Here is a 22,767-nt window from a genome sequence, read left to right on the forward strand (position 1 = left end):
ATTACAGCAGCACCTAGGTGCCTCAGGCAAGGTTGAGGTCCCCTTGTGCTAGGAGCTGTACATACATATAATAAGAAAGAGTTCCTATAAGAAAGAATTTATAATCTAAATAGACAAGGCACAGAGCAGCAAAATGATTACCTATGGTTGCACAAAGGTCAGTGACAGAGCAGTGAATAGAACCCCAGTCTTCCGAGTCTCAGTTCAGTGCCCCATCCACTGGAACACACCACCTCTTAATATATATATATATTAACATTCAATCCAACAAGCACTGCCCAAAGGAGAGCTCTGCTAAACAGTCAGACTAGAAACTTACCTCCAGAGGAATTAGTGGCAAGTGTTCTGCTCAGGCAAAATCCATTTCATGCTAGTATCCCTCTAAAGTCATGCTTTTGCAAGTAGTCTGAATCAGAATTTGCCCTATTTTGCATCCAATGGAGCTCTGTGGATATATGCAGCAGAACGGGTGTAGTGTAGGTGACCCTAAACATTTGAGTAGCCCAAGTATTTTTCAACCCTCTCTCTGACAAAGATTCAAAAATTGAATAATCTAGTCAACTAAAATGAAGAGTACAAACTACTTTAATTAAAAAAATTACTTGCTATTTTTAATATCCACCTTAGAAGCAAGTAAATAATTGTTTCACCTACCAGTGTTTTCCTTTTCCACTTGGGCAACATGAATAGGAAGTTAAATTTACCCCCTGTCCCGAGGTCCCACAGAAGACTTCATGCGTCTCTTTAAACCTAGTGTTAAGGACTCAGGAGCACAGGGCCTCTGAATTGTACTATTGGAATCTAAGCCAAAATCGCTTTGCCTAGTTGAATTAATCAGCATTATCTCTATCATCATCAATACTGCCAGCACAGACCAATATGAGTTTCACTTCAGAAAGGACTACAGGATCCAGCCCAGAGTTGATGCAGCAATGTTACTCTTGCGACTGTAAAATCATGCAAACACAATAGCGATTATTATTTTGGCTTTTTGGTTTAATTGCTAACAGTGATTTCTTTTTCTGGTTGCTTAAAGCATCACTGTCAAATACCAGAACTCCTTTAACAAGGACTTTTAAGTCAAATTCAGGGCCTTCACTACATAGCATCTCCAAGGGAAATGGGGAGCCTCAAAACAACAGCATTTGGAGTCAACCAATAATATGAGAACTAGAGACATGATAAACCATTTCAAATCCAGTCCTCCTTTTTAAATACTTCTACAAATAGCTTTATCTGTTATTTACAGGAAACTGAACTAGAATGAAAAGACGGTTATTCTGGAAAAAAACGTGGTCAAGATTCCTTAACCAGACCATCTCCTTGAGGATTTCAAATCATGGATAAAATGGTCTGACATTCCAAAAACTAAAAGAATATTATTTATGAAGAGTTCCGAGTCCAAAGAGAAAAGTCCCAAACTTGTCAGATGTTAATGTTATATTTTTATAAAATTATTTACACTTTTCTTTTTGGTCATGGGCAAGTCCATTGGCACAAACAGCACAGCCACACATTATCTCTTGTTTTAATAACTAACATTATATATATTTGTTTATCTTTAGTTTCCCCCCCCCCACGCAAGAAGGGTAACAAAAAAAATTGATATACAAAATAAGCTGATGGTAACACAATGCCAAAAATAGCTTATTATGTTAAGTGCAAGGGAGAAAAGCCTTGATATAAAGCTTGATTGCAACAACATTTCAATTTACCAGTTTAAATACAAGACTTGCATTAAAATATTTTGTGAGATATGTCTCTCGCTCTCTCTTTAAGATGACTTTTTTTTAAAACCTATATACACATTCAGTTGTAACACTTGACACTAGCATTATGAAGCATTCAAAAAGTACGATAACTTGATAAGTACACACTGCAGTATGGGTGGTTAATGTCTGTAGGTATTTCTTCCTTCAATGGTTTACAACATTTTGTTGAGTGCTAGCCTCAGTCAGGTGACCAGCCACCTGAAACAGTATAATACCCCAACATCCCTTCCCAGAATCCCACAGTCTCAGCTTAGAATGCTCACTGAATCCATATGGTGTTGCCTCTCTCAGGCCTGCGAGGCTCCACTGTTAGTTCTCCAAATGTTGAGAAAAACTGCTCCATCTCTTTTTGCAGCATGTCGTTCCTCTTCTCTGCATCTTCTTTGGCCCGCTCTGCATTGCGCATTTTGATTTCTACCATTGTAAACTTCTTCCTTTCCTGGTCCAGCTCATCGTGCAGGGTCATCATTTCTGTCTCAAGGGTGAGGTTTCTCTGTTCCAAGCTGCAGAAATAGAAGTATACAGATGACAGTCCTCACTGAATTACCCAGCCTAGATTAGAGCAACAGCTTTTAATTTACAACGCTTAGTCCAAGTTTCTTTAAAGAGACAATGTTAAAGTAACATGTTTCTTACTGGATGTTTACTGTTGAAGTGTATCCTACAAGGAATGATGGAATCGTCATCTCTTAGGTTATTTATAATTGAAGGATACAAACCACTGGAAATGTATATGGTAGGAAACAGCTCTGCATGTGCTAGGCAATTAATTAATTAGTCCTTTTCCTTCTCCAAGGGTTGATTCTGGCCTCACACTGGTTGTACACTGGTGTAACAACAGAGGCCAATGTACTGTCAGAACACTATGTCCCTGATCCTCTCTTTCTATTTGCAAATATTGATTCCCCGTGCTGAGCTACTGTTTGAAAAAATTATAGAATCATAGGTGATAAGGAGCCAGAAGGGTCATCTAATCTAACCCTCTGCCAAGATGCAGGATTTGTTGTGTCTAAAGCATCCAAGACAGATGGCTATCCAGCCTCCTTTTGAAAACCTCCAAGGAAGGAGATGCCATGACTTCCCTAGGCAGTATGCTCCACTGTGCTATTGTTCTCACAGTTAGGAAATTTCCCCTCAGATTTAATCAAAATCTGCCATGCTGTAGTTTAAACCCATTGCCTCGTGTCCTGCCCTCTGTGGCAAGAAGGGACATTTTTTCTCCATCTTTTTAATGACAGCCTTTCAAGTATTTGAAGTTGCTATCATGTTCCCCCCAAATCACCTCTTTTCCAAACTAAATGTATTCAGTTCCTTCAGTCTTTGCTCATGGGGCTTGCATCCCATCCCTTTGATCATTTTTGTCGCTCGCCTCTGGATTCTTCCCAGTTTCTCTACAGCCTTTCTATATGGCAATGACCAAAATTGGATAGAATACTCCAGCTGAGGCCTAACCAACGTTGAGTAGATTGGTACTATCACCTCCTGTGACTTGCATGCTATGCCTCTGTTAATGCAACGCAAAATAGCATTTGCCTTTTTTTTTTTTTTTTTTTTGCAACAGCATCTCATTGTGGACTCATGTTGAGGTTGTGATCCACCATCACTCCCAGATCCTTCTCAGCAGTGTTGCTGCCAAACCAGTTATCCCCCATTCTGTATCTGTGCATTTGGTTTTCCTTTCCTAAGTGTAGCACCTTACATTTGCCCTGGTTAAATTTTCTTTTGTTGTCTAGAGCCCAGTTCTCCAATTTATCAAGATCCCTTTGAATTTTAGTTCTATCCTCCAAAGTATTTGCAACTCCCCTAGCTTTGTGTCATCTGCAAATTTGATCAGTATACTCTCTATTCCAATAAACAGGTCATTAATAAAGATGTTAATTAACACCAGACCCAGAACAGATCCCTGTGGAATCCCACTTGAGAGCACCTTCCAATCTGACATCATTCCATTAATAGTTACTCTTATGTATCTATTTAATGGTAGTTCTATCAAGCCTGCATTTCTCCAGTTTATTTATGAGAATGTTGTGAGGGACTGCATCAAAAGCCTTGCTAAAGACCAGGTATAGTAGGTCCACCGCATTCCCCTATCCACCAAACCAGTTACCTTGTCAAAGAAAGAAAATCAAGCTGGTTTGGCATGATTTGTTCTTAGTAAATCCATGCTGACTTTATCCTCCAGGTATTTGCAAATTAAATGTTTTATATATTACTCCAGTAGCTTCCGAGGGATGGAAGTCAGGCTGACTGGTCTATAGTTCCCCAGTACCTCCTGTCCCCCCTTTTTAAAGATGGGCACAATCTTCCAGGACCTCTCCTGTCATCCATGAGTTTGTAAATATTATTGCCAGTGGCTCCAAGATTTCTTCAGCTAATTCCTTAAGCACCCTGGGGTGAATAGCAGAAGGCTGTGCTGACTTGAATCCATTCAAATTAGTCATAAGATCTCTGACGTGTTCTTTACTTATCCTGATCTGCATCCCTTCTCCTTTACTGTCTATGATAACTTCCTTAGTTGTCCAGTCACGTTACTTTTTTGAAGCTGCAGTCGATGTGGTTTGTTTTTGTTTTAAAAAAAGTTACTTACTATATTTGAGGGTTTATGTAAAGGACCAAGCACACTAATGGTATGATCTAATGCATCATAATACTAATGCATGTCAAACACTGAATGTGTTCCAATATTATCAACACAGCTCAGAGAATTGTGATGTACGCAGCTAACGAACTGTTCCTCCTTTTGCTTTCTGTGCACTGTACCTTTATATTTCTAAAAGCCTGCAGTCCAATGGAATCAGCAGCCATGGTGTGTTTCAGTTCAGATACAGCTTGTTACAGAGGAGACATACACACCATTCTGTCTCTTGTAAGTGGCAGAGATGGGAACAGAAGCTGCTATTCTAAGTGCTGTATCCACTATACAACTGTGCTGAGGGCATAACGACAATGCTTTATTCCACTGCATGCTGTTATGCGCCCTTATTAAGGGGAGACATAGAGTTTGGATATAATCACTCATCAGTTCATGCACCATACTATCTCTCTTCCTCTAAACAAAGATTTAATTTACTGTGTTGATGAAGTAGGAGAATTGATGACTGGTAAATTGTTCTCCATTTGAAAACAATTGAAAATTTCTTTTCCTAACATGACTCAGCTTCACCTATTTTAACAGCTCTTGAACTGTGTAGGAAAGTTTCATGCAAAGCAGCAATGAGGAAATGTGCCTCTTGGCTGGATTTACAGATGAAGGAAAAATCCTAACTGTTTCCACCCATTCATTTGGGAATTTTGCCTTACGCAAAAACAATTTGAGTCTGATCTTAAGTTGCATTTCACAATGATGTAAGTGCTGAAGATGAAATGCCAAAGTCAGTCTGGTGTGTAACTTGGTGTCAATTTGAATCTTACCAATGTGCAGATATATAACCAGTAGCACTCATGATTTGAAATGTGGAAGGAGAGGCAGCAGGACTAAAGTAGATCAACACATGTCCATCCTTAATTTACCTCTTCCCTATTGTATGCATCACCCCTGGATTGCCTGGTTGAGTTATATGATACAGTGGATGATATTCGGAACACCAGGAACAAGGTGAAGCTGACAAGAATTACGTCAATTTCATGTCACTGCTGGGGGAAATCTATGAGCAGCAGAGGTACCCACCACTGGAGGTAGTCGCAGGGAGGAGGGCACCAAAGAGAATATAGAGCACTAGTAGAGTAATGGAGACATCTTCCCTTCTGGGGATACGTAGGGGTTAGAATAGCACAGACAGCTGTGACACTGTGCATGGGGGAGGGAACAGAAAGAGATTGCACTGTTTCTAAACTTTCAGCAGCTAGAAGAAAATGAGCATGTACAATCTGCAGGCTGTAAAACATGGATTGTACCACCCTCACCAGGAATTCCAGCACACTCCCAATTACAGAAGTGAAGGGGTGGGGCCCTTGGGTTGCACCTGTACTTCACTGATAAACGATGGCCCATCCGCACCCTAGCTTATCAGCCTCTGACTAATCAGTGTCTCAAACTTTTTTTGACATGAGCTAAAACAGTGAAGTCTCACTGGCAGGGTTACCACCCACCCTGAATATGTGGGATACTATTCATTTTCTTAGTGCAATGCTACAAGAATTCACAAAGCCCTGACTTTACTGTTGGTACTCAAGAAACATCATTTGAACGCTGCTTTTGAACAGTTTGGATAAATTCATTAGTTTAGGGCAGTCTATTGTTAAACAGTGTAATTCATTTCTGGTAGTGAAGGTATGGGGGAGATTATCCAACTCACCTAAGGGAGTGAGGTGCACAAGTCCTATTGAAAATCTCCCTCCTGCCTCATTTGATTTAATTTCAGTGAAGTGAACAGGCAAATCCTGTTTGAGTACCCAGCCCAAGTAGCTGAACTGGGTGCTGGGAACATGTGTGTGTGAGCGGAATCCCCTTACCTTCCCAGGCTGTGGAATGGGAGAAGAGCTGCTCTGGCCTCAGGACTGGGAGTAGTCTATGGAGCCCTATCCTCATGTGGCCTTCAATAGCTTGCACTCCCAATCCTGATACTTGCTCCTCCTTCAGTGATCTTTTGTACACAGCCATCTTGGAAGCGATTATGGAACTGCACTTCATGTGGCACAATGGGTCCTGCCCATGCTGCAGGACCTTACTGGTTCCACTGCAGGAAGGCCCTCTGTACCCACCGATGAAGGAGAAGGATTTGCGGTTCTAAATATAAAGCCACCCAAGAACTTGGAAAGCCACCATGCATAACCTTTCTCCTAATACACTAGCATTCTCATTGTTCATCCAAAGTGCTCTCAAACATCCCGTCTGCTGCTTTTGCTTGGTATCCATGCTGGTCTTAACATGTAGGGTAGCAAGACTCAGCTTAACTCTACACTGAGCCTGTGTCCAGGAAAAGTGTGCTATGTGTTGTTTAAACATTTCCAACAGGATATTTGTACCCATTTGGATCATGAATCATTTGGAATTTTTAAAGCTAAGGGTATGTCTATACTTACCTCCGGGTCCGGCGGTAAGCAATCGATCTTCTGGGATCGATCCCGGAAGTGCTCACCGTCGACGCCGGTACTCCTGCTCCGTGAGAGGAGTATGCGGAGTCGACGGGGGAGCCTGCCTGCCGCGTCTGGACCTGGGGTAAGTTCGAACTAAGGTACTTCAACTTCAGCTACGTTATTCACGTAGCTGAAGTTGCGTATCTTAGATCGAAGTGGGGGTTAGTGTGGACCAGGTCTAAGGAAGGTGACAAAGTAAACTTGTAAGACAGCCACATTTTTAAAATTGTACAATTACCCAAGTCCTATTATACTCATGGGAAAATGAAAAAAAAAAATGGTTTTCTGATTTGTTTGCAGCTTTTCACTTCCAGTTAGTATAGGTGTGTTAGAAATGCCACAACTATTGTTACTAAGTCACAACCAGTTAAAAAGAGCAATGTTTGCATCCGTCATTCAATGGCAGCACATTTAAATATGTTACATAAATAAAAGGAAATCATTTTATGCAAATAGAATTAACCCATGGAATGCATTGCTGCAAGATGTTATTAAATTAAATAGTTTAGTAAGATTAAAAAAGACTGAACACTTAATTTGAATAGAGATGGCATCTGCAGCTACTCTAGTCAAATTAAAACATAAGGGCCACAAGTCCTCCAACTTTAGGGCATAAACTGGGATCAGAATGAAATTCTCCCCAATAGTTCAGTTTGGCACAATTGGCCCTGTTCATTAGAGAGATTTTTCACTTCCTCTGAAGCATTTAGTGCAAGCCACTGCTGAATGCAGGATATTGAATTAGACATGCCACTGTTCTGCTCCAGTATGTCAGCTACTTCCATGCAATCTTCAAACGGGTTAGAAGTTTGATTTGGATGGGCACCCCCTAACATCTGAAAGTTTTCTCCAAACCTTTGTGTCAGCTCTCCACTCCTCTTGGATCAGCAAATTTAGGCTGAGGATCTTATGGAAACAGACTCTTTAGTGAGATTTCACATGCTTACTATGTTTAGGCCTTCAATTTGAGAACAGCAATTCTCATGCTACACCAATCCTTCTGCGTCTGAACATGAGGCACACACAAATATGCAAATACAAAATATCATGGAAAGAAAAAGTTATGATTTTTTTTTCCAATGTCAGACCAGGTTTGGTTTGAATTAGGGGGAAAAGGTTCAGGTGGGCTCCTATTTTATCCAAGCATTTTCTCCATCTCTACTACCAATTCCTATGTTCAGATTCACTGGGGCATGGGTGCATAAGAGAATTACTCTGCCTCTCATTTTTATAATTAGCACACATGGCAGAGATACACCATCTTACCTCTTTATCCTTGTTTCATACTCCACCTTCTGTTTTGCCATCTCCTGCTTTAAGCTGGATACTAGGCTGTGCAGAGCACTGTGGTTGCTCGTGTTGTTTGCGACAAACGTTTCACTGTTATCGCTGCTGCTGGTGGCCCGGCTGCTGCGTCCTCCCACGCTTCTTCGGTCAGTTTTACTCTCATAGTCTCCTTGGTTGGAGAGGTCTTCATGTGGTGGCCCATCTAGCACTGAGTCTTCAAAATTACCCCCATAAAAGTCTTGCTCGGGGCAGGTGGTTGTAGACGATCGACAGGAGTTGGAGTGTTCGGGTAGGGATATTTCACAAGAGGATGTGGACCAGGTGGCACTATCTACGCTCTGTTTATCATCCGAATTCACCATGGAGAACTGCTGGTGGACATTGTCATAGGTGGAGAGTCTGTTATGCTGGCCCGAATCACTCACCAATTCCTTTTGTTTACTGTCCCTCAACGTGACATACCCATTGGGCATCCAGCTCAGGTTTCGGCTGTTCAGGGAGTTGCTGTGTGCATCCGTGCTTGAAATGCCCATTCGCACGCCTCCATTCTGCATGCTGTGTGTGCCCATTTTAGTAACTGGACCTTTCAGGGATGATGTTCTCCTGGCCTGCAGGGTACCATTTGGTAAGGTCTGGGTTTTCTCATGGCCCTCCACAGAGCTGCTGAAAGACCCATTGGTGACTATGCCACTGCCTTTATTAAAGGCTGGGTTTTTTTTCACCATGAGAGGTGGGCTTCTTGTGACATCAGGTTTGTGAATGCTGTTCCTTGGACTGTTTGACTTGCTCCCTGGCAGCACTGTGGGAGACCCATTGTCCATGCTTGCCCTCTGGAGAGGCTCAGGTGTGTCCCAAGAACAGCTTCTCACCGCTGTCTCCTTGTTGTTATTGGTCTCTTTATTCTGGAGCTGACCAATGATCATTTTCTTCTGGATCTCATTGTTGTTATTGCACACCTCCTCCCCTGCCTGAAAGTCTGTGTCCTTGGGAAATAGCTGTTCATGTTCACTTATCATCACTGACATCAGCTGCTGGACTACTGCAGTACCTGGAGGATGGCAAATGAACCACCATTAATGAAGTAGTTTCATTTGAGAAGTGAACAAACATTCTTTTAAAACAGATTTTTAAAGATTTCATAAAGATGCATCTAGTTAATATACACTTAATTTATGCATTTATCTAATATATATGTAGATTACCTAAGCATTTAATATTTGCTATTACAATCTTCATGCCACCTCATCCTATCTCCCCTTTCTGGCTCCAAATCACCACAGCACAATTGGTTCTGTATTGTCCTCTTTTCAAGGAAGAAACAAAAATATGCCTGTGTCTCTGCTGGTGCACCTTCCTACCCACTCTGCGCTGGCTCTGGTGTATTGGCCAACATCTTGGGGGGCATTTGCTCATTCCTGTTAGCAGATGCTCTCCTGCTGCGAAGAGCCTGCAGATGTAGGTAGCCAGTGCAGGGGAGGAAAAGAGCTCCCTACATCTCTTACTTCAATATTAGGGCATGCAGTAGCCAAGAATGTTTTAAAGGAGATATTATCATGGGGAACTAAAACAAATATCCCAAGACAATATCCGCAATTGAAAACCACTGGGACCATACAGAGAGATTAAGAATAATAAGAAGATGAATGATGTAATTGTAATATGTGAGTTTAAGCTCAATATATCAAACATCTTTAAAAACTTACTCCAAAGCTGGGAAGACACTAGCCAGTCTAATACAAGGGGTTGACGAAGGAAAGGGTTTCTGGACCATTTATTTTTTAGCCTATCAGAACTTTGTGAGATATTTAATATAAAAACCTTTAACCACTCATAGATGAGATTGTGACTGGCCAGTAAAATGTGCCATGCTGTCACACTATGTGGAATCTGCTGCCGGTAACATATAAATCACAGCTTTAAATCACACAGTACCCTACTTCGCAACACATTATTATAAATGTTCCTTCTCTAGAAACCTATAGTGCACACACCACATGACTTCACTTTAATTTACAGAACTATCATTTGGAACTAGACTTGGGTAGATAATGATGTATCTCTGCATTATATATATATTTTACAGAACCCTATTAGGGAGTATTAAGAGTCTTCCAGTAATGAGGTCAGGTTGGTTATAAACATCATTTTAAAGTCCCTAGGCATGTTTCAGTGGCATGCTGTGCTCTTTTAATCAATAATTTCCCACTGGCCCATATAATTTTATACAGGTTGCATTTGAATATTTGAGCTTTTTTTCCCTTCAAATACATCTACTAAAAATTCAGTTTGCCATGGGGACTTGTAAACATTTTTTTGTTCGTTTGCTTTGGAAGCCTGAAAATCTGCATTGCTTTGTAACAGCTTTGATTCTACCATAAGAAATGGTGGGGAAAAGTCAACTTCCTTTCACAGACCTCTTTCTTTATTCATGCATATATTATATCTCGTATAATTCATTTATAGTAATTTTTGAGTAGTCAAAAGATTAGATACAAAGTGAAAGTAGAAACTGAAAAAAATAGACAGCAGTTGAAATGAAGGTGAGTCTTTAAAGAAGGGTATTTTTTTTAAAAGGGTATTGAGATATCTCTTTAGCCCCAACACTGGGTTCTTAACACCATGACCTCTCTTTTCCTTGTGGATTGGTAGCATTAGATGAGGATTGCTGTGAACAATTTTGTCATTGTATTAGAGGATAAAGGGCTGCAGAAGGTGACATCATACTAAACTATAAGTCTGTGGGGGGAAATTCTCAGAGACAGCAGAAAAACATAAAACAAAACAAAATCCCAAAGAAAAATTCCATTCTTGCCTTTGGGAGAGGCATTTTCTATGGGCCTTTGTATTTTCCTGCTGGTTTCTGAGAAACAAATGAGCCATTTCCAGTTGGAAAAAATAAACAGTTCCACCATAAAAAAAAGGCAAAAGTCCTTTGAGGAGATTCAAGACTTTGCTCATGCTGACTTTTTTGCCACGTTCATAGTAAAATGCTATCAGCTGTATCTGGCATCCTTGCAAACACATAGCTAGAATTGTCTTCTCTGGGAGTAACACGTACAAAGGATCCACAGGACAGGCCTTAATGTCTCAACAGATGTTGTGAAAGTTTGTCCCAGACTTAAGTCTTGCAAAAACACTGGGGTTCAAATGTGAATATTTGCAACATGAAAACAAGCTGGTTTGCACAAAGCTAGCTCCTTCTTCTCTAAAGTGCAAAACAGATTGTGGGTGATCAGAGGGAGATTTTCAAAAATGGTAGATGCTTAAACATATGGAAAAATTAGCTGAAAATATGTAAATTTTGAGTTATTTTATCTCTTTACTGGTAAAATTTGTCAATCAAATGCTCTGGCATTGGATTTTTGATTCATCAAGAAAGGTAATCAAGATTGGGTCTTTGGGCACTTCCATAATATAATATTTACTGCTTAAATTCTACTCTGAAAAGTGACAGTAAAAGTGGGATTGTAGTATTACAGCAGGCCCTTTGAAATGTTCTTGCTGACAAAGGATTGCCCAAGGTGCAAATAAGTGGAACAGTGTGGCCTAGTAGATAGAGTGCTGGACTGAGACGCATGAGACCTGGGTTTTATTCCTGGCAGTGCTCTATGTGGCCTCAGATAGACCTGTTGAGTAAGAAGTTGCCATTTTTACAGTCAGTTTTCAGAACAGAGCTACCCTTTAAGGATGCTATCTGTCTGAGTGTCTGAGGCAGTGAATGCACTACAAAGGAAATTTCAATTTCCTCTGCAGCAGCCTGTTCGGCAAAGCAGTTACTTTCAGTTACTGTAGCGGAAGAAAAGTTGTGTCTACACACAAACAGGCAAAAGTAATTTTGTGACATCAGACCACCCAAAACATACTGCTGATGAATCTAAAGAAGTTCCTTCTTCCTATTTTAAAGTTGTTTACAATTTTCCTTTAACTCACCCTCCATGATGGTGAGAGGATCTTCCACTTTTGGGCGCAGGATGTTGGGACCAAATACAGTAGCCAGGTTTTGCACACTCATTTTGTTTACACCCGCATAGGACTGGACTTCATCCAGGAATCTGTGAAATAGAGGGGGGAAGGGGGGAAAGTGAGCATCAAGATCACAAAAGGCAAAGGTGGATGATGATCTCTCACTGTACTTTTTGTATGAAATTTCCTAGTTTTTTTTTTTTTTTTTTTTTTAAAGATCACCACTCTGCAGCACTATTGTAGGCTTGGAAAAACAGGGCAGTAGTTGGGTTCTGAGGCACATCAGAGGGGAAGGCTCTGAGTTACTACAGAGAATTCTTTCCCAAGTATCTGCCTGGTGGGTCTTGCCCACATGCTCAGGGTCTAGCTGATGACCATATTTGGGGTCGGGAAGGAATTTTCCCCGCAGGACAGATTGACTGAGACCCTGGGTGGTTTTTGCCTTCCCCTGCAGCATGGGGCATGGGTCACTTGCAGGTTTTAACAGTGAATTCTGTGTAACTTGAAGTCTTTAAACCATGATTTGAGGACTTCAGTAACTCAGCCACAGTTGCAGGAGTGGATGACGTTCTGTGGACTGCAATGAGGAGGAGGTCAGACTAGATGATCACAATGGTCTCTTCTAAGCTTAACGTCTATGAGAGAGCCTTGTTTCTGCCTGCCTGGGATCAGCTCCTTGACACCCCTGGATACTGGCAACACAAGCACTCCCCTCCAGACACCACTCTCTCTCTTTACAGGTTAGCGATAGGCATACACTAACCCCTGAGTCCTCCAAGCATCCACCAGCATCTAGCCCCTGCTCCACCGGATACTCACTGAATCACCAGGCCCAATGTTTCCAAAGGAACAGTACATGCCAGCTTACTAGTTCGCCTTAAAACACAGCTCCGCTTAACACACAGCACTCAGATATGTTTACAGAGAAAGCAAGTATAAGTTTATTTAACAAAGAACAGAGATTCCTATAATAGTAAGCAAAATGCTGGAAAAACGCATTATATATAAAAGAAAATCATAACATGCTTTCTATGGCCTTAACTTAACAAACAAGATTTCCTCCTGTCTAAATAAAGTTTTATCTCACCCAAAGATCTTCCCAGCATTTTCAGCCAAGTCTGGCTGGGATCCTTTTTTCATGAAAAAAGAACAGGAGTACTTGTGGCACCTTAGAGACTAACAAATCTATTTGAGCATAAGCTTTCGTGGGCTACAGCCCACTTCATCGGATGCATAGAATGGAACACACAGAAAGAAGATATTTATACATACAGAGAACAAGAAAAGGTGGAAGTAGCCATACCAACTGTAAGAGGCCAATCAATTTTCGTGAAGCAAACCCTCTATCAGTTTACTTCCTCAGTGAAGGATGCCAGGGGGTCTTTTTTCACCTAAGATATACCAGACCAGATCTTTGATCTTGACTGAAAGGAGTGTGTCTCTCCCTTCATCTCCAGCTGTTTACCTCTTCCTGTTAATTTTTCTTTTGAAGTCCCTGCAAGCTCTTCATTAACATATGACTTAATATGCTAACAGCTTGCTGTTGTAAGACATACACTATACAAAGATTAGCTTGGGAGAGCAGTGTCTCTCACCTCCTGTCTAGAGAACTGTCTCAAGGCATGCTACCAATGTGTGACCTGCCTTTAACTACAAGAACGTTTTCCTATCTATCCACACACACCTCTTCTGACATGTTATGCACATATACACATCTCACAATGATTATGCAATGTGACACAGGCTTTCATTAGAGTCCATACATGTCATTCTTTGGCAGACTAGTACACAGATACCAGATCCAGGGGATCCCCCCAGCCCTTATGTATTCCTGTACCCTCTGCCAGTTGATTGAAAGAGGTCCCTGGGTTTATTTTCTAACGTACCCAAGTTTTCTAGAGCATAATGCTCCTTAGAGCTAGCCCAGTTGAGCTCCTATCCAGTGTATCTTGTAAGTTTTCCAGGGAAGGAAGCTTTTGCATATCTTACTATAACAAGGCAGAGAGGCCCTTTAACCAGGGCAGCACTGTCCTGTTACTTTTCAGCCCCAAACCCAGGCTATTTTGGGGGTTGTCATTTCTAGAACGATTGTGGGGGGGGAAATTCAGAAAATCTGCTCTAGTAGTTAGGCCTCCCATTCTCCACAGCATACTGGCTGAATTGAAAATGGGAAATTATTTCTCTCTTATCCTCCCCCTGCAATCCCGATATTTTCTGATAATGTTATATGAAGAGCTTTAAATCTTAACTGATAAATACATTCTTGATATAACGGTCAGCGTCTTATCAAAATCCATAGATACTGTGATGCTGGCAGCTCAGGTGCCAGCTCATGCAAAGGTCCCCCATCTGAACTGGACACTAAACGATACATAGCCGGAATTTTTCTGTCTCACGTGTGGGTTAATATTGATAAAATAGGTATTAGAAATGTTAAGACTCAATTGAATGCTTGTGAGTTATTGCATGCATTAATCTTACTTGTAATATCGGTGTTCCGTATTGTAACGTAATATTTGAGTGGGTGTATTATGAGCCTCTGTGACTGTATAAGTCGCCATACAGGAGAGGGACATTAATTAGTATGAAGAGCTGCTCTTCTACAGAAATTGTTATGCATCTCTCAAAAGAGGAGACACATCATTACCAGATGGGTTAGGGTTGGATCTTACAACTGGAAACTCCCACATCTGGATTGAGAAACCATCAACAAAAGGACTAAAGACTCTTCTTGCTCTGCTCTCCTCCCTGTGAAGGTGTGTGTCATGCAAGGGGACTCTTCCCATCAGCTGAGTTTGCAGCTCAGAGCACGCGGCAGAAGGAGGATAAAGACCCCAAAGCAAAGAAACTAAAGATCTCTATGCTGCTTGGACTCTGGGGGAGGGGAACCAAGTTGTTTCTATGCATAAGCAAGAGATCCCCAGCGGTTTAGCCTCGGTTAGCCCTAAAAGACAAATTAGAGCTTGTTGATTATAGAAGCCTATATTACCTTTTGAACTAAGACAGTAACTCATTCATATGTCTATATTTACTTGCTTTAACCTTGCAAATAACTCTGTATTTTCCTTTTCTATTTAATACATTGTCATATAGTTTACTATAGGATTGGTTATAAGTATACTCATTGGTGTGAGACCTAAAGCGCAACTGACCTGGGGTAAGTGACTGGTCTTTTGGAATTAGGAGTAACCTTACTATTGCTGTGATTCTTGGTGTTATGGGCCATCTATCCAAGAGAGATGTTCACCTGGGTGGCAAGAGAAACCTGAATACCCGAAAGGACAGTCTGTGACTCCGTGTTAAGGCTGTTGAAGTGCCTGAGGAGTTTGCACTTGGTTAGTGAAATCTAAGTTAGGAATTTACAATCAATTTGGGGTTTGTGCCCTTGTGTTTAACAGTCTGTCCTGAGATTAGTACTCACGATCTTGCATCACCATTGGGAGCTTCACAGATATTAGCATGCAGCAAATTACATCAAAACATTACCTGTTATAAGGCTGTGTTTTATCTCACATCCCCATGCACACACACCACCTCTCCCAGAAGCCCTTACGCTTCTGGTGTTTTGACCTTTTTAACCCAGGACTCCCATAAATTGTGTGAATCATCAAGGCCAACAGGAGCTGGTCTCCAGGTAAGTGATCTGCAAATATAGCCTTGCTTCTCCTTACAGAAGTAGATAGAAGGTGATATTCCTTTATCCAGCTACATTTCCTTGCCTTTCATGCTGGGTCTGGGCTATTCATTAATCCCACTCACAGCTGTACAACTATAATTAGTAAGTTAGTAATTAGTAATACAATAAACAAACTTGTGATTGTGTTAGGTTAAACGTACCAGTACTCTGACTCTCTTTGTTAAACTTCTCCTGAGATATATTCATCCAGACAGACAGCAATGTCTACTAGGGCATTGAAATAAATATCTCTTTGATAATCTTTCAGGAGCACTTACCTACAGATATATTTCAGTAGATTGTAATTGACAGGTGGCAGGCTCTTTACTTGTTTCACTAATTCCTTCACCCCCTGGGTAAACAAACAAATCAATAATAACACTGTTGAGATTTTGGTATGAAATAAATAGAAGATACTTATGGAAATGGAGTAAGACAACTATTTTCTTAATAATATCCAGATAAACTATGATCACTAGTCTGTAGTATCCATTTCATTTGGCCAAAGCAACATTTTGGCTGTCTCACAAAGTCTGCGCTAGCATTAGACAAGCAGAAGATTCTTTCAGTCTGTCATCTCACTAGGATTTAGAAGAGCTGAACAACGTGAACTTGGTATCTGTGCCCACTGGAAATAGCCTCTGGCTAAGCTCCTGCCGCCAGTGCATTTGGATGCTGTTTTAATTCAGCCTTTGGTGCTTTGCCAGCCACTGCAGGATGTTTGATTTCAGTGGGTCAGCAAAACAAGTGCAACTCAGGATGGGAAGATCATGATACTGCAAATGTTTGCCGGGCAAATGCTAGAAAAGGAAATAAGACAAACAGCTATCTAGATGAAGAGTGACATCGTTTGTAACTTGCACTGTAGGAGAGTCCAACATAGAAGACTGAAAAACTAGTCAAACGATCTAACAATCAGATTGCTAAGTCAGCATTACAACAGGATAAAAAATGGCTTATTGTTTCTAGCATTGGTCACTCACATTGCTTGCTTTAATCTTGCAAATAACTCTGTATTTTCCTTTTCCTATTTAATAAATCATCATATAGTTTACTATAGGATTGGTTATAAGTATAGTCTTTGGTGTGAGACCTAAAGCGCAACTGACCTGGGGTAAGTGACTGGTAAGTAAGTCCATATAGGTATCACATGGCAAGAACTGGCTCTAGGTTCACACAGTCACTGAAGTCTTGTTTTCAAATACATTTAATAAAATGTTTCATGTGATGTTCTCAGAGAAACTATACAAACATAGCTACTATAAAATGGACACTATACAAAAGTTAACAGCGGTGCTTATCCCAACCTCTAGGAGCCCCTGCCATAAATTACACAAAAAATAATACTGAACAGCCACTGGAACACACAGCTCCCCCCAAACCCTTCTAGACCGAATACAAAACGCTCCCCCACACATCTAACTCCCAACCCCCCATCTGATCCTTATTAATTTAGTGGATAGGAGATGGAAAGAATCAATTCTGGCTGGTGACTCAGAACAGGGAGGATGTCAACCACTTTGTAGGAGGGATTAAAAATGTAGTATGGTTTGGGAAAATTAGAAGGATGGGCTGAAATTAATAGAACAAAATTATTAGTGATCACTCTGAAGAAAAAGACTAAGAGATAGCATCATATACTAGCTGCCAACAAGTACATAGAGGGGTGTAAAAAGGAGGTTTTAACGGAGCAAGATGTATTGGCCTTAAATTACTGTAGGGAAAACATAATAGGTCATATCCTTAATTCTGTTACACAAGTTTCACGCATGTAGAACAGAATTGGAAATCTGTCTCTATATCTTTAAGAAGTATTAGACAATGGGGCATGTTTCCAAGATAAATGCTACAGTAACTGATGTCAGAGTTAATCAAGACCAACTTGCCAAATATCTCTGAGTGATGCTTTAATGACAATGGGCCCAGGGCAAAATTTTAAGAGCCTAAATCCCATTGACTCTGACTTATGACAATTTTATCCCCAGTTAATTCCCACTTAAGTCAATAGTTTGCTGTTGACTTAAACAGGAATTGGGTAGGACTAATAAGAGCAGTCCTGCTATAATGGAGGATGATAGCCTAGATGACCTGGAAGAAGTCTCTTTCATACAAGATGGAACTCTTCTAACCCAATGCACATCACTTCCAACCACAATTCAATGGTATGCAGTTTATATAGGTAGAGAAGTGTTTCTGTTATTCCCATATGCCTATTTAAATTGCTATGTGAACCAAGACTTCATTTAAAGATAACTACTCTCTGTGAACGGTTTTCTTTGTAGGTTATCAGTGGTTCATAGTCTAACTGGAAAGGCTTATCGAGTGGAGTCCCACAGGGATTGGTCCTGGGTTCAGTTCCGTTCAAGATCTTCATCAATGATTTAGATAACAGCACAGAGAGTACACTTATAAAGTTTGCGGACAATACCAAGCTGAAAGGGGTTGAAAGTGCTTTGAAGGATAGAATTAAAATTCAAAATGATCTGGACAAACTGGAGAAGTGGTCTGAAGTAAACAGGTTGAAAATTCAATAAGGACAAATGCAAAGAACTCCACTTAGGAAGGAACAATCAATTGCACACATACAAAATGGGAAATTACTGCCCAGGAACAAGTACTGCAGAAAGGGATTTGGGGAATTATAGTGGATTACAAACTAAATATGAGTCAACAATGCTCATACTGTTGCAAAAAAAGCAAACATCATTCTGGGATGTACTAGCAGGAGTGTTGTAAGCAAGACAAGAGAAGTAATTCTTCCACTCTACTCTGTGCTGATTAGGCCTCAACTGGAGTATGGTGTCTAGGTCTGGGCACCGCATTTCAGGAAAGATGTGGAAAAATTGGAGAAAGTCCAGAGGAGAGCAACAAAAATGATTAGAGGTCTAGAAAACATGACCAATAAGGAAAGATTGAAAAAAAAAGGGTTTGTTTACTCTGGAGAAGAGAAGATGTGTGTGTGGGTGGGTGGGGTGGGGAGAGAGAAGACAGTTTTCAAGTACATAAAAAGTTGTTACAAGGAGAATGGTGAAAACCGGTTCCTGTTAACCTCCGGGGATAGGCCAAGAAACAATGGGCTTAAATTGTAGCTAGGGCGGTTTAGGTTGGACATCAGAAAAAAATTCCTAATTGTCAGGGTAGTTAAACACTGGAACAAATTGCCTGGGGAGGTTGTGGAATCTCTGTCATTGGAGGGTTTTAAGAACAGGTTAGATAAACAACTGTCAGGAATTGTCTAGTTATTATGTAGTCCTTCCTTTAGTGCAGGGGACTGGACTAGATGACCTCTCAGGGTCCCTTCCAGTCCTACACTACTACATCATTAGAAAGACATCCTGCTACGTTTCAAAGATGTGCAGCTAGCAAAGAGTGAAAGCTGATGCAAAAACTAGAGAACTTGCCCCTGTGCCAAAACCAAAGTAGATTACAAAACACCACTATCTATACAAATCACAATCAAAGCACAACACTCACCGTTTCCTCTTCCTTGCTGAGCAATTTGGCGCAGGAAAGAAAATCCTCATATTTTGCATAGGGGATAACCGGTTCTGGGAGTTCTCTTAGATACAGTTTGAGAAGCGATGCCACCGTGTGCACATCCGTACTGCTGTGGAGATGGAATGAAAACGATTACTGCTGGGGATCTGGGAAATGCTATACACAGCTGATGGTCTCTAGTCTACTGTTTAACTTTTTCAATACTGAATCATCAGTTTGTTAGCCTTACATATAGCTCCAGTATCTGGTTTTAGCTTCTTTGTACTGCAGAGGATTTGTAAAAATACCTGCAACAAAGGCTCTCATAATTCTGATGATTTATTATTATTAAACAATTATTTATCCCACAAACATTATAATATTCACAATCTGGGTGCTGGGAAGATCTTGCTTTTCATATAGGTTACAAACATCCCACATGAGGAATGCAAAATACCACCTACCCAATTGACAGATTTAATTTGTACTTGACCAGAAATTAGGCAAAATATTTCAATACAAAGAATTATATTCTCATAACAATCAACAATTTGGCTCAGATTCTTGACACATGCCTCTAACATAGCTGAGTTCCACAATATCTGGGCCTGCATGGTATCAATTTTATATCAACATGTTCTGCACAAACCAATTTATTCCACACGTTTAATGAAAGCTCCCTCTTATCTCAATTGTAGTTAAATCCCCAGGTGAGCAGTGCTTTCCTGGTAGTCCCCCTGAATAATTAGTACTGTGCATTTTAATAGCACCTTTCAACAGAGGATCTTGACATGTTTTGCATACACTAATGATTTAAGCCCTTCTCACCCCTGTGAACTGGTATTATCTCCATTTTCTGACAGATAAACTGAGGCAGAGAGAGACAGTGACTCAAGATCACAAAGTGACTCAGCACATTGTCAAGAATAGCTTCCCAGGTCTCAATTCAGAAGTGAGTCTAAGAGTTAGTGTAACACACACACTCTAAAATCCCTCTTATACAAACTTAGAGTCATTAGACTTAAATGAACACTTACTTAGTTACAACCCCCTTATGCATCACCTCAGAAGTTAGCCCATTGTGACTACTGGAGTTTAAGCAGGTCTAAGCTGGTGTACAACACACACCAAGAGACAGAAAAGTAACAAGAAAATCAACAGGAAGGCATTCTACAGTAGGACATTCCCTAATAGATCTTACACATTCTCATACCTTTTTATGGTTCTCTGGTGTATAAAGTTGTATCAATGAAGGATATGTCTACACTGCAGTCGGAGGTGAGGTGTGACTGCAGTATGTGTGGACATTCCCAAGCTAGCTTTGATCTAGCTAGCGTGAGTACCAATTCAGTGAAGCAGTGGCTGCAGGGGTTGGCTGCTCCAGTACATAGCCAGAGTCCCAGGCTGCCACAGCTTAACTGCCATTTTTACTAGAGCTAGCTTGGGTATATGTCTACACATGCTGAAGTCTGACACAACATCTGACTGCAAACATACCCTTAGACTCATTTATGCATCAGTAACTGGGTGTAAGTAGATCAAAGGGAGTCCAGCTGATTATCAGCAAGTCTAACTTACATCAGTTTTGACATCAGCTCTGTATTCACCCCACCAGACCTCCTTTTGAACCCTCATTTATCAAAATGTTTTAAATGGCATCAATGTTTCAGATAAAGAGGGTTGTAGTAGAATCTGAAATTCTCCTCAGAGAATTAGGCTTATGAAAGACTATTAGGCTTATGAAAGACTTGGGAATCTGATTTCCATTCAGAATTAGAACCAGAAGTTGAAATACTGAAATTTTTCACAAAATGAAAAATTCCAAAAATGTTTGAACTGGAAATGTCAAAATGAAATTATTCAACATCTCAAAATGATTTTTTGTTTCATACTGAATTTTGGAGACTAAAATACTCATTTCACAACATTGATTCCAAACACGTTTTAATTTCAGTTTACCTGTTTGGAAAATCAAAACTGTCAGAATCAACATTTTCCAAGTGAAAAATGTTGATGTCAACAAAACCACATGTTCCAACAGGAAAAATTTTCAGTCAAAAAATTTTGACCAGCTCTAGCCAAAACTCTGATTCAGCACTCCTTTTGGGCTTCTGAGGTAGGGTCAGATTCAAACTCCTGAACTTGTCCCCACTATTGGTTTTAGTTCTTGTTTGGCTCCACCACCAGGAAGATTATTTTCTTTCGTTTCTGCATTTGGGTGTGTCTGAAACACATGAGAACATCTTTACACATGAGATTTCAGTCCACTATGGTGGATCTCACAGATATTGACAAGTTTCTGCCATACTGGTCCAAAATATTGTGTTACTTGTGTACTATCATATGAGTCTATTTTTGATTTGGACTCATACTCAGATTCCTAAACCTCTGCCTATGTGCAATACAGATCAGATATGAACAGCAGCTACTCCTCACATCTCTGTTTACCAACCCAATACAGAAAGTACAATTCAGGTGCCCCTGCTTCATGCCCTGAAGCTCCAGACGCAGAGCAGTGCAGTTTTTCCTCTTTTTTAAAATGCATGCAGGGGTATACTCAAGGAGTTGTCACTGGTTGGCCTCATAATAGAAGTAAGCCTTAGCGAGGGAATTTAAAAAGTTTTACAAGCTAGCTTGTATGCAAGGTACACAAGAAGCAAATTGGTAGGAGATGATTTCTGTTTGCCTATTACACCACGCCAAGGAGGAACAGGGAAAGCTAATTAGAGAGCAAAGCTCTGCTGACAGCCCTATTATTGGAGCTGTCAGTTGTCTGGTGAAAGGGAGCATGCACCCTGAACTGATTGCATAAGTATCCCCTCACTGGATTGAGCCTCAAGACCAAAAGCTGTCATCTTGTCATCTCCTAAATACCTTTTATTGAACAAGGACACCCCACAGGTGTAGCTCGGGAATTGAAACACAGTCTGAAAGAGCCTATATGGCATCCCAAACTGACAAACCTTCCAGAAATAAAATAAGATCTAAGACAAACAGACAAATTACACACAATCGACAAAAGAATTAGCAAGAGCTGGCACTGGGGAGGTCACCAGGTGAGAAGGTTAAACAATGCACTGCACAGCTTTCGCTTCCTGACACTGCCAATACCATGGAAAAAGCTTGCAGTATTTTAGAAAGATTTGTACAGTTCTTGATATGAAGCAAAGTACTTTTCCTTGAAGGCAAAGTAGCTGGAAAGACAGACAGAAGGAATTAAAAAAAAAAAAAAAAGCTACCTGTGCCCAGAGTTGTCCACATGGAGAGGATTGTAATACACTGATATCAGTGAGCCAATGAATACAATAAAATAAGCCTTGTATTTCCAAGGTAAACTACACAAGGCTATTTAAACACGTTAGTTTGGTTTTATCTCATTTCATTTTACTAAAACTCCAGTATACTACATGCCTATTGCTGCTAGATATAGGACTCTAAGAATGGAACTTTCTGGATTGGGGTTTGAAACCTACATTTGAACCATGCAGTTTATGCCTAATTCTAGACTGGGGTAAT

At 40.5% G+C, this 22,767-nt stretch overlaps 1 protein-coding gene across 30 annotated transcripts in view; it reads right to left on the minus strand.

Annotated features, from left to right (window-relative positions):
- Nucleotides 1-1,425: 1,425 nt before the first annotated feature.
- ARHGAP24 (Rho GTPase activating protein 24) overlaps nt 1,426-22,767 on the minus strand; it is a 514,890-nt gene continuing 493,548 nt past the window's right edge. For 26 of the 30 annotated variants that reach the window (XM_065597531.1, XM_065597532.1, XM_042856432.2 and 23 more), the window contains 5 exons: nt 19,249-19,381; nt 16,053-16,126; nt 12,066-12,187; nt 8,115-9,183; nt 1,426-2,275 (listed from right to left, as the gene is read on the minus strand). In XM_065597531.1, the coding sequence (XP_065453603.1) occupies nt 2,032-2,275; nt 8,115-9,183; nt 12,066-12,187; nt 16,053-16,126; nt 19,249-19,381 (1,642 nt within the window). In that variant the 3' untranslated portion in view covers nt 1,426-2,031. The remainder of the gene's footprint in view (nt 2,276-8,114; nt 9,184-12,065; nt 12,188-16,052; nt 16,127-19,248; nt 19,382-22,767) is intronic. The other 4 variants (XM_065597530.1, XM_042856431.2, XM_065597539.1 and 1 more) reach the window with 1 other exon arrangement.

The sequence above is a fragment of the Chrysemys picta genome, chromosome 5, assembly GCF_011386835.1.
Source record: "Chrysemys picta bellii isolate R12L10 chromosome 5, ASM1138683v2, whole genome shotgun sequence".
NCBI lineage: Eukaryota > Metazoa > Chordata > Testudines > Emydidae > Chrysemys > Chrysemys picta.